This window comes from Mesoplodon bidens, assembly GCF_964165515.1.
Source record: "Mesoplodon bidens genome assembly, chromosome: 3".
In the NCBI taxonomy this organism is placed as follows: Eukaryota; Metazoa; Chordata; class Mammalia; order Artiodactyla; family Ziphiidae; genus Mesoplodon; species Mesoplodon bidens.
In genome coordinates, this window is record NC_138178.1 from 8,816,071 (window position 1) to 8,832,107 (window position 16,037).

The 16,037-nt window shown below is 43.4% G+C and overlaps 1 protein-coding gene across 3 annotated transcripts in view; it reads right to left on the reverse strand.

Moving 5' to 3' along the window:
* The window catches only part of OPTN (optineurin), a 43,559-nt gene that overhangs the window by 21,076 nt on the left and 6,446 nt on the right, over positions 1-16,037 (reverse strand). For all 3 annotated transcript variants that reach the window (XM_081227732.1, XM_081227731.1, XM_081227730.1), the window contains exons 2-6: positions 14,962-15,138; positions 13,912-14,114; positions 9,179-9,340; positions 6,824-6,897; positions 4,341-4,475 (exon numbers count right to left, since the gene is read on the reverse strand). In XM_081227732.1, the coding sequence (XP_081083858.1) occupies positions 4,341-4,475; positions 6,824-6,897; positions 9,179-9,340; positions 13,912-14,114; positions 14,962-15,127 (740 nt within the window). In that variant the 5' untranslated portion in view covers positions 15,128-15,138. The remainder of the gene's footprint in view (positions 1-4,340; positions 4,476-6,823; positions 6,898-9,178; positions 9,341-13,911; positions 14,115-14,961; positions 15,139-16,037) is intronic.

Here is a 16,037-nt window from a genome sequence, read left to right on the forward strand (position 1 = left end):
GGACATGGGGTAAAAACCTACGATTCATAGCTATCATACATTTTTCACCTCTGAAAAGAGCTGAGGATCAAATAAGTCATTGGACAAACACTGATTATTCTAGGTTACCCTCATTCTGAATAAATAACTTACGCTTCATATTTTAAAAACAGATCTTAGGGCTTCCCTGGTGGCGCAGTGGTTGAGAGTCCGCCTGCCGATGCAGGGGACAGGGGTTCGTGCCCCGGTCCGGTAAGATCCCACATGCCGCGGAGCGGCTGGGCCCGTGAGCCACGGCCGCTGAGCCTGCGCATCCGGAGCCTGTGCTCCGCAACGGGAGAGGCCACAACAGTGAGAGGCCCGCGTATCGCAAAAAATAAAAAAATAATAAAAATAAAAATAAAAACAGATCTTATAGTTAAAAATTTCAACTGCTTCAGTTAGAAAGTGCTTCTTATAGTGCTATAATTTTAAGATTAATGAGCCATTTATAATGTCTGAGAGAATTAATTATGTCTTAGACATAATATATTTATGTATATTATAGTATATCCTATTTATAGTATATTTATTATTAAATGTTGCAATCAATGGAACCCTAAAACTGTTGCATTATCTCCCCCGTTTTATGTGGTTTCGCACTTTGCCTTCATAAAAAGTTCATTCACACGTAGAAATTCATTGACTTCACAACTCTATGAGGTAAATAAATTTTATCCCAAAGTGTGTGTGTATACCACATTCCATGAGGCCAGTATTTCCCTTATACCAAAGCCAGACAAAGACAACGTAAGAAAACTACAGACCAGTACCCCTTAGGTATACAGATGCAAAGATCCTTAACAAAAGACTAGCAATCCAAACCAGCAACATATAAAAAAGATCATACGTCATGACCAAGTGGGATTTATCCAGGGATGAAAAGTTAGTTTGACATTGGAAAATCAATCGATGTAATACATTATATTAATAGAGGTTAAAAAAACCCATACAGGGACTTCCCTGGTGGTCCAGTGGTTAAGACTCTGTGATCCAATGTAGAGGGCTCGGGTTCGATCCATGGTCAGGGAACTAGAGCCCATATGCATGCCACAGCTAAGAGTCTGCATGCCACAACTAAGAGCCCGCATGCCGCAATTAAAAAGATCCCCCATGCTGCAGTGAAGACCTGGTGCAGCCAAATAAATAAATTAAAAGTAAATATTAAAAAAAAACCCATACAATCATCTTCATAGACTCAGAAAAAGCATTTAACAAAATCCAAAACCCTTTCATGATAAAAATTGTAACTAGAAGTAGAAGGGAGCTTCTCAACTTGATAAAAGCATCTATGAAAAACAAAGGTAATACCAGCTTAATGGTGAAAGACTGAAAGCGTTCTCCCCTAAGATCAGGAACAAGACAAGGATGTCTACTTTCTCCTCTTTTATTTAACATTGTACGGGAAGTCTAGCCAGGGCAATTATGCAAAAATAGAAGTAAAAGGAATCCTGGTTGGTAAGGAAGAAGTAACACTATTTCTTTGCAAATGACATGATCTTGTATATAGAAAATTCTAAGGAATCCACTAAAAAAAATGATTAGCACTAATAAATGAATTCAGCAAGGTTACAGGCTACAAGATCAATATACAAAAATCAGTTGTAGGGGCTTCCCTGGTGGTGCAGTGGTTGAGAGTCCTCCTGCCGACGCAGAGGACATGGGTTCATGCCCCGGTCCGGGAAGATCCCACATGCCACGGAGCAGCTGGGCCCGTGAGTCATGGCCACTGAGCCTGCGCGTCCGGAGCCTGTGCTCCACAACGGGAGAGGCCACAACAGTGAGAGGCCCGCGTACCGCCAAAAAAAAAAAAATCAGTTGTATTTCTCTACACTAGCAATTAATAATACAAAAATGAAATTAAGAAAACAATTTCATGTATAATAGCACCAAAAAGACTAGAATACAAAGGAATAAATTTTGAAAAAGAAGTGCAAGACGTGTATGCTGAAAACTACAACACATCATTGAAAGAAATTAAGGATGACCTAAGTAAATGGAAAGACACCCATGTTTATGGATCAGAAGACTTAATATTGTTAAGATGGCAATGCTTCCCAAATTGATCTCCAGATTCAATGCAATCCCTAACAAAATCCCAGCTGGCTTTTCCCCCAAAATTAACAAACTTACCCTAAGAATTACATTAAAAAAAAAAAAAAACAAGGGACCCAGAATAGCCAAAACAATCTTTTAAAAGAAGAACAAAATCGGAGGACTTGCATTTCCCAATTTCAAAATTTACTACAGAACTAAAGTAATCAAGACTGTGTAGTAGGGGCTTCCCTGGTGGCGCAGTGGTTGAGAGTCTGCCTGCTAATGCAGGGGACACGGGTTCGAGCTCTGGTCTGGGAGGATCCCACATGCCGCGGAGCAACTAGGCCCGTGAGCCACAACTACTGAGCCTGCGCATCTGGAGCCTGTGCTCTGCAACAAGAGAGGCCGCGATAGTGAGAGGCCTGCGCACCGCAATGAAGAGTGGCCCCCGCTTGCCACAACTGGAGAAAGCCCTCACACAGAAACGAAGACCCAACGCAGCAAAAATAAATAAATTAATTAATAAACTCCTACCCCCAACATCTTAAAAAAAAAAAAAAGGACTGCATAGTACTGACATAAGGATAGACATATAGATCAATTGAATAAAATTGAGTGTTTAGGAATTAATCTTTACATTTATGGTCAACTGATCTACACCAGGGGTGTCAAGACAATTCAGTGAGGAAAAGAATTATCTTTTCAACAAATGGTGTGGGACAGCAATATATCTACATACGCAAGAATGTAGTTGGACCCTTACCTCACACCATGCACAAAAATGTACTCAATATGGATCACAGACTTAAATGTAAGAGCTAAAAGTATAAACCTCTTATGAAAAAATACAGGGATGAATCTTTGTAACCTTGGGTTAGGCAATGGTTTCTTAGATACAACACCAAAAGCAGAAGGGACAAAACACCAAACAGATAAACAGGACTAGATCAGAATGAAAACATTTTGTGCTGCAAATGATACCATCAAGGAAGTGAAAAGATAAGTCACAGACTGGGAGAAAATATTTGCAAACCATATACTTCATAAAGGACTTGTATCCAGAATATTAATGAACTCTTAACATTCAATAATTAAAAGACAATCCAACGTTTTTAAATGGGCAAAGAAGAAGATATACAAATGGCCAACATGAAAAGATGCCCAACATCATTAGCCATTGGGGAAACAAAATCAAAATCACAATGAGATACCATTTTACATCCACGAGGATGGTCATAATCAAAAAGATAGACAACAGTGGTGTTCGTGTGGATGTGGAGTAAGTGGAACCCTCACACACTGCTGGTGAGAATGTAAAATGGTGCAGCCACTGTGGAAAACAGTTTGGTAGTTCCTCAAAATATTCAACAGTAACCATGTGACTCAGCAATTCAACTCCTAGGTATATACCCAGAGAATTTAAAAAATATGTCCACACAAAATATTGTGCATGAATGTTGAGAGCAAATATTATTCATAATGGGCAAAAAGTGGGAACAACCCCAGTGTTCATCAAATGATGAAGAGATAAAACGTTGTCTAGTTACATCATGGAATATTATTTGGCAACAAAAAGGAGAAAAGAACTGACACATGCTACCTCATGGATAGACTTTGAAAACATTATGCTAAATAAAATAAGCCAGTCACAAAAGACTACATGTTGTATGATTCCATTTGTATGAAGTGTCCAGAAAAGGTAAGTCTATGGAGACAGAAAGTAGAATTACTAGGAGGAATGGGGAGTGAGTGCTAACAGGTATTGGGTTGCTTATTTGGAAGGAAAACTGTTCTAAAATTATAATGTGGTAAAGGCTACATAACTCTGTGAATATTCTAAAAAAAAAATTGAAATGTACACTTCAAATGGATGAATTGTAAGGTATCTTAATTATATCTCAATAAAGCTGTTAAAAAAGCAATGTATGGGGCTTCCCTGGTGGCGCAGTGGTTGAGAATCTGCCTGCTAATGCAGGGGACACGGGTTTGAGCCCTGGTTTGGGAGGATCCCACAAGCCGCGGAGCAAGTAGGCTCGTGAGCCACAACTACTGAGCCTGCGCGTCTGGAGCCTGTGCTCCACGACAAGAGAGGCTGCAATAGTGAGAGGCCCGGGCACCGCGATGAAGAGTGGCCCCCGCTTGCCACAACTAGAGAAAGCCCTCGCACAGAAACGAAGACCCAACACAGCAAAACTAAATTAATTCATTAATAAACTCCTATCCCCAACATCTTAAAAAAAAAAAAAAGCGCAATGTATGCATATTTCGCGTTGCCTATTTCATACCTTTCTTTGGCTTCCTTGAGGGCAAGTTCAAGTCTCTCCACCTTCTGGTTTCCTTCCCTTAGACAAAGCAGGAGCTGGCTCACAGTTAATTCCTCAAATTCCAAATAATTCCTGGCACCTTCTGCAGATTTGCTCCTACATCAGGACAGCATAAAGGTTAAAAGGTTTTCACGAGAAAACAAAAATGTCAGAGTCTACGAATATTACTGGAACCAGTTTAAAGGAACTGCTTTCCGGAATATTCTCTAGTTAATTCTCATTTACAGACCAAGCACAGTTGGCCCAGTGACCACCAGTGCCTCACTCCTCCATGGTTTCCAGGGAAGGAGTGGGGACTGATGGGTAGGCTCGATTTACACTGCACGTGCTCACTTCCTCCAAATGGTCACCATGTCCACGGCACCAGACCACAGGACTCACAGAAACAGTGGAGCAGAGGTAGCCCTGGTTTTTGGCGTCCGGCTTTCCTAGAGGACTAATCTCCAGGAAGACCACAGTCATACAAAGGGCACAAGCATGTGTGCCGCCCATGGCGACACGCAGACCACCCACCTTTCTCCAACTCGACCGAAACTACCACATTCTCTCGTCAGAAGAAGACCATTTTTGTTTCTGGTTTCAAACAATTAGAGCAGAGAAATGTAGGCACTGTTGGCACGTCAAATATTTTTCTTGATTTCCAACTCAGATTAAATCAAGAGGCAGTTCAATGATGAAGAAAACCACAACAAGCACTGCAGCAACTAAACATTCTGGACAACTATGCTGATGCCAATGGCAGCTGCTCTTTCAGTAACCTACTCAAGGTCACACATCTAACAAAAAGCCGGGATTCAATCCCAGTTCCCATCGCCAAAGCTCAAACTCTGAACCTAGAAATCCATCTCTGACTCCTTAAAATACTTTCAAACAGGGTAAGGAAGCTGTTATTAAAAAATAGCTGTGTGGGGACTTCCCTGGTGGTCCAGTGGTAAAGAATCAGCCTTACAATGCAGGGGATGCGGGTTCGATCCCTGGTCGGAGAACTAAGATCCCACATGGCACGGGGCAGCTAAGCCTGTGCACCACAACTGCTGAGCTGGCGCGCCTCAACCAGAGCCCACCTGCCGCAAACTACAGAGCCCAAGCGCTCTGGAACCTGCGCCACAACTACAGAGCTCACACGCCCCAGAGCCTGCGCACCACAACTAGAGAAGAGAAAACCCACACGCCACAACTAGAGAGAAGCCCACGCACCGCAACAAAGAGTAGCTCCCGCTCGCTGCAACTAGAGAAAGCCTGCGCGCAGCAGCAAAGACCCAACGCAGACAAAAAAAAAAAAAAAAAAAAAGCAATAGAGGAAAGGGGGAAGCTGAGGAATTTCTAACTAAAAAAGGGAATAACTTTCATTTCTGCCAACTGCCCTGTTTGATGAAAAAATATTATCTAATCCTGATTTTCTCCCTTATACAAAGGCTTGGGAGCATAACTGAAAAAAAAATAACCCATTTTTATGTTTTATAAGGACATTCATCAAGTTATATAAAAAAGATACTAGGGCTTCCCTGGTGGCGCAGTGGTTGAGAGTCTGCCTGCCGATGCAGGGGACACGGGTTCGTGCCCCGGTCCGGGAAGATCCCACATGCCGCAGTGCGGCTGGGCCTGTGAGCCATGGCCACTGAGCCTGTGCGTCCGGAGCCTGTGCTCCGCAACAGGAGAGGCCACAACAGTGAGAGGCCCACGTACCGCAAAAAAAAAAAAAAAAAGATACTAAAAGCCTATGAGGGACGAGATCCTTAGGGAGATTTTCAGATAACTCTTCTTAAGCAGAGTCATGCAGTAGGAACCTGCTTACAGAGGATGAGCTGACAGAGAGCATTCCGGGTCAGAGCTGCTTGCAAGAGACTCAGGTGCCCAGTTCCCCTGCCATCTCCTCCTCAAGGTCCCCCACCTCTTAAGGTGTCAGCTTCCTAATATCTACTTGTCACAAGTCTACTTGCAATCCCCCAGGCAAGATATCTGGGTACTTTCAAAAAACAGCCACCGTCACTCAGAGCCACAACAGTCACTGCTGTGGAAGATTATCCTGAATTAGTCACCTTGGCTTGTACTCGGGAATGAACAGGGAAGACAAAATGGAAACATCCCCCTTATCAGCTGGGCAGCCTGGTCCAGATCAGACTGCACTGGTAAACAAATCAGGAAACATGGGCCTCTTAATTGAGAAGAAGCTTGTTTTCACTGCCCATCTGATGGAGATGAAACACCTCTACACAGAGTGGTGAGGGGTCAGTTCGCCAACAAAGGCACCAAACAGGTTTTCTTCTCCACCAGTTTGGGCTGCAACAGTAAATAGCAATTCAAATGGAACATTCTTGAAAGGTCCCGGTATAAATTAATAAGTGGCTTTTTCAGCCCACCATGTTTGGCCTCCCAGGGGAGAGCTGAAAGTGACAAGACTGCCCAGCGTGTCTGTCCGAAAGCCCCAGTCTGTCTTCACATACGTGTCAATGGAATCAGTTCTTGTGGGCCCAGGACTTGGCTTGATTTCTTTCGTTGCCACATCTGCTTCTCCCTCCTGTAAAAGCAGAAATGAAAGGGATTTAACACAGTAGGTCTGCAAGACGAACTCCTTATCAAAAGAGAAAAAGGCAAAAGAGCAGGAATTTGGATGACACACAACCCAAGGAACCTATCAAACGTGGAAATGTGAGATGTTTAAATTTGGTCACTCAAATGTAATGGAAATTTACCCTTCCCTCAACCTGCACTCCCCGTCAGGACTATAAACATCCAGGCGAAGACGAGAAGGTGGAGAAGGTCAGGCTCCTCTCGTTCAGCAGCCAACCTGACTGCCCGCACAGGAAAGCTTATCTTCTTCTCTTTCTCCTTGGCAGTTCCCTTCTCCCCGACCAGGTTAAGGTCACACAGAGCTAGTGACAGTTCCACATACCTTTCCCACACAGTCCTTTAACATGCAAAATGTTAGAACTTGCTGAAGCCACGTTGAAAAGAAGGCTGTTTTCTGTGGGCAAGGCTCACAAAGCATAGGTTAGCTCCTATTAGAAATCTGTATGCATCTCGGGCCACTTAGGGAACAGGAAGACTAAGACCACGTAAATGATTTGAAAGACGTTTCTTTTTTTTTTTTTTAATATTTATTTATTTATTTGGCTGCGTCAGGTCTTAGTTGCAGCATGCGGGATCTTTTGTTGCAGCGTACGGGCTTCTCTCTAGTTGTGGCACGTGGGCTTCATTGCCCTGCAGCATGTGGGATCTTAAGTCCCTGACCAGGAAACAAACCTGCGTCCCTGGCATCGGAAGGCAGATTCTTAACCACTGGACCACCAGGGAAGTCCCTTGAAAGACATTTCTATTCCAGTGTGCTAGCAGAAAGATCTTCCAAAAATACAGAGATGGTTCTAGGCAATTCTGCGTGTGCACACTGTTCCTAAATCTTGGGCAGTGTTTTTCTGTTCACAGAAGCAAGGCAAGAAAAACATGTTGACACTAGAAATAACTGTCACTCATCAGTGAGGGAGAATATTATGCTAACCATTCATCCCAAAGAAAGAAGCCTCATTTGGCAACTTCTGATACGCTCCTTGGGCTTCCTGAATTTTATCAGTTATCTGCAGAAGGTTAACGCTCTTTGATCAATGCTGTGTTTTCATAATCTTTGTTCACTTGCAGAAAGAGTACTCTGACATTAGTGTACTTCCTGATTAGTATTTTACTTCGCTTGACTTCAGCCCCTGTTCATCTAAAATTTATGAGGGGTGTGGGTGGTGGGGCTATTAAGAGCCATTTTGCAACTCTGTTCACCTTGTGCACAGCAAATAAATGAGAAGGTAAAGGAAGTCGCACTCGACCATTTCAGACACATCCATTAGTTATGAAGCTTTTCGTAAGGTGTCCCTCACCCCGCCCCACTCCCACTTACCTACAAAGTCGAGTTTTCTCTTTCAGAGACACAGGTAACCTCTCTGGCTGTATCAGACGTGTACTCTGACAAAGCTGGAATGACTGTGTGTATGAGGGAGGATTTTCTCCTCCTGTGCTTGTCTCCCTCACCCTGTATGCAGTTTTTTTCTAGTAGCAGAGAAGGAGAGGTCCCTCTTGGCTTCACTTACCTTCTGTGCTCTTTAGCAGGACTGCCTGCACGCCAGCTACCCCGACACATGCTTCCCACCAGGGATGGGCCGGCACATGCTGCCTCGCCCAGCTCGCGTCATTTGGGGTTGCACATAAATGCCAGTTAGACCACCCTGCCTTCAAACCCTGTTCTCAGGGGTTCCCTAGCAGCTGCCGTTAGAGGGGAGGGACAAGCCAGGGTATTCCCTGAGGGTACAACCAGAGCCGCTCTGCTCTTTCTTTTCTCCACTTCTTAGTTTTAATATACCAACGTTCCTCATAAGACTTTGTTTGAAAAGAGGGTTCTGTTATTCGTAAGTGTTTTAAAGCCTTTTGATTTTACCGCATCTGATCACAACTCCGCTTACCTAAGTGAAATGCTGAACACAGCTTTGAGACCTGGGCTGAAAAAGTTTATGCCTTTTTTTTCTTTTTAGGTCAGTCACATAAATTTGTCAGGACATACTGGAAGCAAAAGGACTATCTCTTGTCAGGACATACTGGAAGAAAAAGGACTACCTCTTTGGTCATAAAAGGTAATCAGCATTTTCCATTTCAGCTATGATAGCCACAAGCATTATTATGTTATACATTTACGTTGACTACGCTGAAGTTTCCCCACTATCTGGCTTCCTCGTGTTGAAAGGAAATGGTGGTATTTGTAGCAGCTGTCCAGGTGAGGTTTTGTAACTTGCTTAAAACAAAAACAAAACCAACCCACTTACAGCCATCCTGATTTCAACAAAGGAGTCTTCGGAGGGGCCACCTGAGTTCAGCTTGAGTTGTAATTCAGACACGATGCCCAGCAGATCGACCTTTTCAGCTTGAAGGCGTGCCACCTGGGTCTTCAGCTGTTCCACTTCCTGTTCTGCTTCTGCCTTGAGGACCTTGGGGATGAGGAGCAAAGTGAATTAATGAATCACGCTAGGGACCTGGCCATCAAACTCGAGCGCCTCCATACCCACTGGCAAGACAGCTATGCTTTACAGTAGGATATTCTCGCTTATCCTTAGCAATTTATTTTGACATGCCAATTAAAATGGAAAAGCTTACATTATTTTATCATATGCAAATAATTGGAAGTTAAAATAACCTCATGACAAGAAAGGCTTCCTCAGCATGCTGAAATAATCTGATGCCATGAAAATAACCAACCAGACTTTGGCAATGGTAGACTTGTAAATTCTAGTCCAAAATTCCACAAAGAACTGCCACAACTCAACCTCCTGCCTTTTTTTTCCCCCCTACAAATGCATACCCACCCCTACACTTCCCATTCTTGTGATGTCTACTCAGAAGCCAAAGCACCAAGGGCATAATGTTATAGTAATGACAAAACACAACGAAAGGTCCACAATTCTCCCAGTTATGTAGTCTGGTTGCTACAGTACTCTATGCTCATGTTTTAAGGTTGCTAAAAATAAGTCTGGTGAGAAATAAGAAAACTGAAAATTCAGAGGCTGGTACCAAGGGTGGAAAAATTAAATTTCTGCCTCTATAAACATTAATAATAAACATTACTATTTCCCTGAGTACCTGCTGTGTTCAACCTGTTGCAGTTACTACATATGACAAAGTCATAAGAGAGAGAGCCTGTTGACATGTGGTGTTTTTACTTGGGAGAAGGGAGAGCAGATTCTAGTCCACACTCTGCTAATCAGAGCATGTGTCACCTTGAGCAGATTCACTCAATGTCTTGGCTTCAGTTTTCTCGGCTCAGAAAGAAAGACGTGGTACCACGTGGTCTCTGTGGTCTCTTCCAGCCGTGACCTTCTTAGCCTCTCTGATTTCTTCCCTCACTGCTCTTATGGACATGGCGCCACCAGAAACACATACACTTGAGATTATCAGAGGATTGCAACACACAGAAAATTCACACACACACACACACACACACACACACACACACACACACACACACACACACACACACACACACACACACACACACACACACACACACACACACACACACACACACACACACACACACACACACACACACACACACACACACACACACGACAGATCTCCTAAGGAATGGTAAACAGGCCCAAAGGCAGAAAGGCTTGTGCACGGACCATAAACCAGCTAGTCCATGAAGTATTAGGGCTTGGTAGTAACTGGCAGCATGGAAGTGCCCCTCACACCAGTGGAATCATGCTCTGCGTTCATTTGGACCATTCTCTTGCTAGGAAACTCCCACAGGCGTTAGAAAAAAGCAACTCATTGTAAAACTGAAGGGTTAGGTCTGTAAGGAAAGGTTCGAAGCCTGTGCAGTCTCTCCTGGTAATGACTCAGACCAAAGAAATGTATATTTAAAGGCATGAAAACATAAAAGAAAATGTGCTGCCTAGCCTGGTACTAGGAAGCAGGCAGGGAAGGGCAAGACTGCTCTGTGAGGGATTCTCACATCCACCCTCTTGCCCTCCCTGAGGACACTGTGTAGAATGGACTTTTAAGGAAGGAAATAAAAGTTTTAAACAAGGGTCTGAGGACCAGGGATATAAGGCCATGACTCTAGAATCTCAGATGTCAGGTTAATTTTCTTTTTTGCAACTGTGCGGATCTCTTAACTATCCTGGGGAAATTATGAATCCGCTTATTTGGCTATAAAACACCTTGTGAGGTGACACTTTAAATTTCTCTTCATTTCACTTGTTAAGGCTCTGTCCATCGTCTTCCCGGACTAAACTTCCAGGGCTTATTCTCTGGATATCAAGCCCAACTCCATTATTTGTTACGTCTTTCATCAGTTTTGAGCACTTAGCATTGATAAGCCTTCGTAACACAACAATTTCTCTTTTTCTGTGCTTGTATTGTCCTGGAAATGTTCCCAGGCTGATATGCCATTTTATAATCCAAAAACAATCAATAGTCTATCTAATGACCTTTGCCTGGCCATCTGTAGTTAAAAGTTAAAAAGTACTCTTTAGAGATCATTATGATGTATAATTCAGGGAAACTGGACAGAACCAGTAATGCCTCGGCCTCACTCTAAAGATCAGAGGCAGATTTCCAAAGGAAATTCCCTGCTCCCTTCCCTTGTGTGACACAGACCACAGGAGAGGCCCCGATGGCTTGTGGGGGTGGGTGAGTGGGGAGGAGGGGTGCATCCTGCAGAAGCAGCAGCAAAGATGGGCCAGCGTGAGTGAGGAAAATCTGAGGCCTTGAGAGCTTTAGTAAATCAGGAAGATGAGGGCCTAAATTAAAAACAACTGGGCTTCCCTGGTGGCGCGGTGGTTAAGGATCCGCCTGCCAATGCAGGGGACACGGGTTCGAGCCCTAGTCCGGGAAGATCCCACATGCCGCGGAGCAACTAAGCCCATGCGTCACAACTACTGAGCCCGTGTGCCACAACTACTGAGCCTGCGCTCTAGAGCCTGTGAGCCACAACTACTGAGCCTGCGCTCTAGAGCCCGCGAGCCACAACTACTGAGCCCGCGTGCCTAGAGCCCGCGAGCCACAACTACTGAGCCCGCGTGCCTAGAGCCCGTGCTCTGCAATAAGAGAAGCCACTGCAGTGAGAAGCCCATTGCACTGCCCCCGCTCGCCGCAACTAGAGAAAGCCCGCATGCAGCAATGAAGACCCAGTGCAGCCAAAAATAAATAAATTAAATAAATAAATTAAAAAAAATTTTTTTTAACCCAAAAAACAACAACAACAACACAAGTAGTCCAGGAGACAAACATTACAGAAGAGGCAGGGGGGGAAGGGGTGGGCCTGGGAGGTACAGTTTGGGGGGATACAGCTGATGACCAAGGGTTTTTAAGAGTCCTAAATGTCACTTTGTCCCAAGGACTCATTTCTGAGTCCTGCTTGTAGTTTGCTTCAGCTGATCGTCTGCACTGAAAGAAGCTGTCCAGAGCTCCAGCTTCTGATCTCAACTTCTTCCCATACTGGGACGTTTTTGGAAAACCTACAGGCAGACCATCTCAGGCAGACAAACTGCTTCTGGAAGCTTCCTTTTTGGCTTCAAAGTGCTGGGCCCCCGCAGGCTGAAGCCAACTGTCAGCCCACATCCCAAAAGCCGAGGAAAACAAAGTGAGATATTTTCTTCCAGCAAGTAGAAAATTACCCATATATCCCAGTGATCATTTCTTCAGAGTATTCTACCTCAAAAATATTTAGACAATGAGAGGTTTCGCCCAAAGAAGTGACTTAATGCTCTTTGAACTGTAAGACAAACTGAAGCGTCAGACATGATAAATCTTATCAACAATGAAACATTTCCAATACAAATACAAATTTATTAAAGCTGAATGTTTTCATTGTCCCATGAGCAGGGGTTGATGAGTAAGATCATTGATATAAACTATGATATTTTTCTAAACAACTTTTCATTCTTTAGATTATTCCATATTTCTCTTTTCCTTATTTTATTTCTTTGTTTGTATTCTTTACCTATTTAAGAAATTAGACATCAGCAAAGTTCAAGGTAAAGTCTCAAGAAAAATCACTGAGGAGGGGAGGGATAAATGAGGAGTATGGAATTGACAGATACAAACTGCTTCTGTAATAAACCATAATGGAAAAGAAACAAAATAAGGGAACAGATACAAACTACTGTACATAAAATACATAAGCAACAAGGATTTACTGTTAGCACATGGAACTATACTATGTATCTTGTAATAACCTATAATGGAAAATAAACTGAAAAAAATTTATATAACTGAATCACTTTGCTGCATACCTGAACTAACACAATATTGTAAATGAACTGAAAAAAGAAATCACTGATATCCAAGAATTAACCCAGTGCTCCATCCTCCCTAAAGCTGTTAAGTTCTAGGTTTGGAAGAAAATGAACTGCAGATGTCCATCTAAACAAATAATACCCAGTGAGCCTTAGAAGATGGGCAGAGGCTTCAAATGTGCTCTGATTTGCTTTTTCACTCACATCTTTGATACTCGTTCTCAGGTGTGAGCACACTGCTTGGGTTCTTTGGGTCAGTGGAAATGTGGCAACCGTACAGCCTCATTTCACATGACATTTGTCAAACCAGTTTTCAGAAGTAAATGTAAAACATAAAGCGAGGAATCTATTTTAGACGGAGAGAAAGGACAAGGTCAATAAGTGAAAATTCTGAGTGACAGATTTTTAAAGTGTAATTCTATATCAAAGACATAAACTAACAGCTAACACTTGGATGGTTCTAGGCAGAGGTCCTTCCGTACCATCTATAATGAATACAAAATACTGACTTATAACCGTAACACTCTTCTGACTATAATCAATATGGTCAAAGCTTTACCCATTTCTTTCCTTCACCAGAGATTATACATGACTCTTAAAAGTTGTAACCAATCTTCTCATCAAGCACGCTTCTTTCAAGATAATGCAAAGCACTCATCTAGCCTGAACTGTGAAAGGTTTTGATCTAGAAGTCTGGTCAAGTAAGATTACACTACAAATATGAACAGAATAAAATCACAATTGATCAGTCTGCTCACCTCGAATGACCTTTCAGTTTTCCCTTTTAGTTTTCTGAGTTCTTGCTTCAGTTGTTCATTTTCAAGACTCAGTGCCGTTAGGCGCTCTTTGGCTTCTTTGCTCTGGGTCTCAAAAAAAAGGCGTTCTTCCTTCTGCTTTTCTGTCCAGGCTGAAAGCTCCTCAAATCGCCCTTTCATAGCTTGATTGTTCAGCTTCATGGCTTCTGCATGGGGTGCAGAGGGGGAGTGTCACACCAGGGGACTGGACTTGGGGTCATGAATGGAACCCGCCTGGGCCCCAGGGTCAGCCGGAAAGACTGCGGAGCGAGATGAGTGAGTGGTTTCTGCTTCCAGACAGGACTAGCAGGGTCTAATGTCATCTCTAGTCCTCAAGGGTCTCAAGAAAATAAAATTGATGTTATTGATTTATTATAACAAAATGTCTATTAATAACTACATAGACTGAGGCCCATCACTCCTGGATTCGAACACTGGTTCTCCCCAAAAACCATGGCTGGAGATATTAGAATGCGTTCTTTTTTTTTTTTTTTTTTTTTTTTTTTTTTTTTTGCGGTACGCGGGCCTCTCACTGTTGTGGCCTCTCCCGTTGCAGAGCACAGGCTCCGGACGCGCAGGCTCAGCAGCCATGGCTCACGGGCCCAGCCGCTCCGCGGCATGTGGGATCTTCCCAGACCGGGGCACGAACCCGTGTCCCCTGCATCAGCAGGCGGACTCTCAACCACTGCGCCACCAGGGAAGCCCTAGAATGCGTTCTTTTAAGGTAATATTTAGGACTAGCTCTGTAATAATAGCAGCCTTTTTTTCTCTTTCCTTTTAAATGGGCTAAATGTCATTATGCCATTTCCCGGAGATGCATACTTTTTATTTCTACCTGTATCCAAAAGCAAACAGTGGAAACAGCTTTAGCCTTACTCAAAGCTAATTCTGTGCTCTTTCTTCCCCCAGGGAACCAGGCGCAGAGAAAGGGATTCACCTGCAAGCTATTACCAAAGGATGGCATTCCTGAAGGCCCAGGGTGAGTGAAGAAACATGGGGCCAGGTGTTGCTCACCTTTCAGCTGATGGTTCTCAATTAGAAGCTCTCTCATCTGCTGCAGCAGCTCATGTGGGGTGAACGTGTCCAGGTTCGGGTGAGCCAGATTGGGGGGTCCATTTCCTGTGGTTTCGTTGGGGCTGTCCCCCTTTTCAGTCAGGCAGCTAACTGGTTGGTGGGACATGGCAGCAGTTCCTATGGAAAAGTCACAGACCGAGAATCTAACTGTTCCCCTGTGCATGGCGTCCTCACGAGTCCCACAAGCCCATGTGCAAGTGCTAATAAGTATTCTACAAGGTGCTTTCTCTCCCATTATATTTTGAACAATCTTGATTCTTCCTTTTTAAACAAAAAAGGTACATCCTAGCTTCAGTTTGTATGTGTATGTATGTGTATAAGGGTGTATAAAGGGGTACAGTGAGGAGATGGGGGATAGAGGAGGGAGAGACGGACGTGATATCATCATGATCAGGAATCCTAACGTGGGGAGTTCCAGAGGCTTTCCATATATATACATTGGTAGATGTGGGCAAAGTATTATTAAATGGATTTTTCCCCAGAAAAATCTTTAAGCTCAAATCTTCCTATTTTGGGTGAATTGTATGGTATGTGAATTATATCTCAATAATTAATTGTTACAAAATCTCCATATTTTATTTCTTGCATATTTGGCTGAGAGGAAAGGGAGAGCTAACATATTTCGGACGCTTACTACGCTCTTGACCACCGCACCAGACTGTCCGTTTCTAATCCTCACTAAAACTCAACTAGACAGCTGTTTTCCTGGTGACGGAGCTGAGTTCACAGAGGTTTTATAGCTCATCCAAGGTCACTCAATGAAGGGCACAACCGAGCATTAAGGGTGATTCCGAAACCCAGCCCTGTCATACAGTGAAGGTGGCACTGAATCCTTAGGCTTCCATAGTCGATACTTCTGCAAAGCGTTCTAAAAGACGAAGAAAATCTTGCTTAGTTGTTGCATATTCTGAGACTAGTTTAAGCATACCACTTTATTTGTCGAGGGGTCAGTGTGGCCATAAATAAGATAGATGGGTGTATCCCAACTGTGCTTCTGTATGGCCTACCACCTGGGC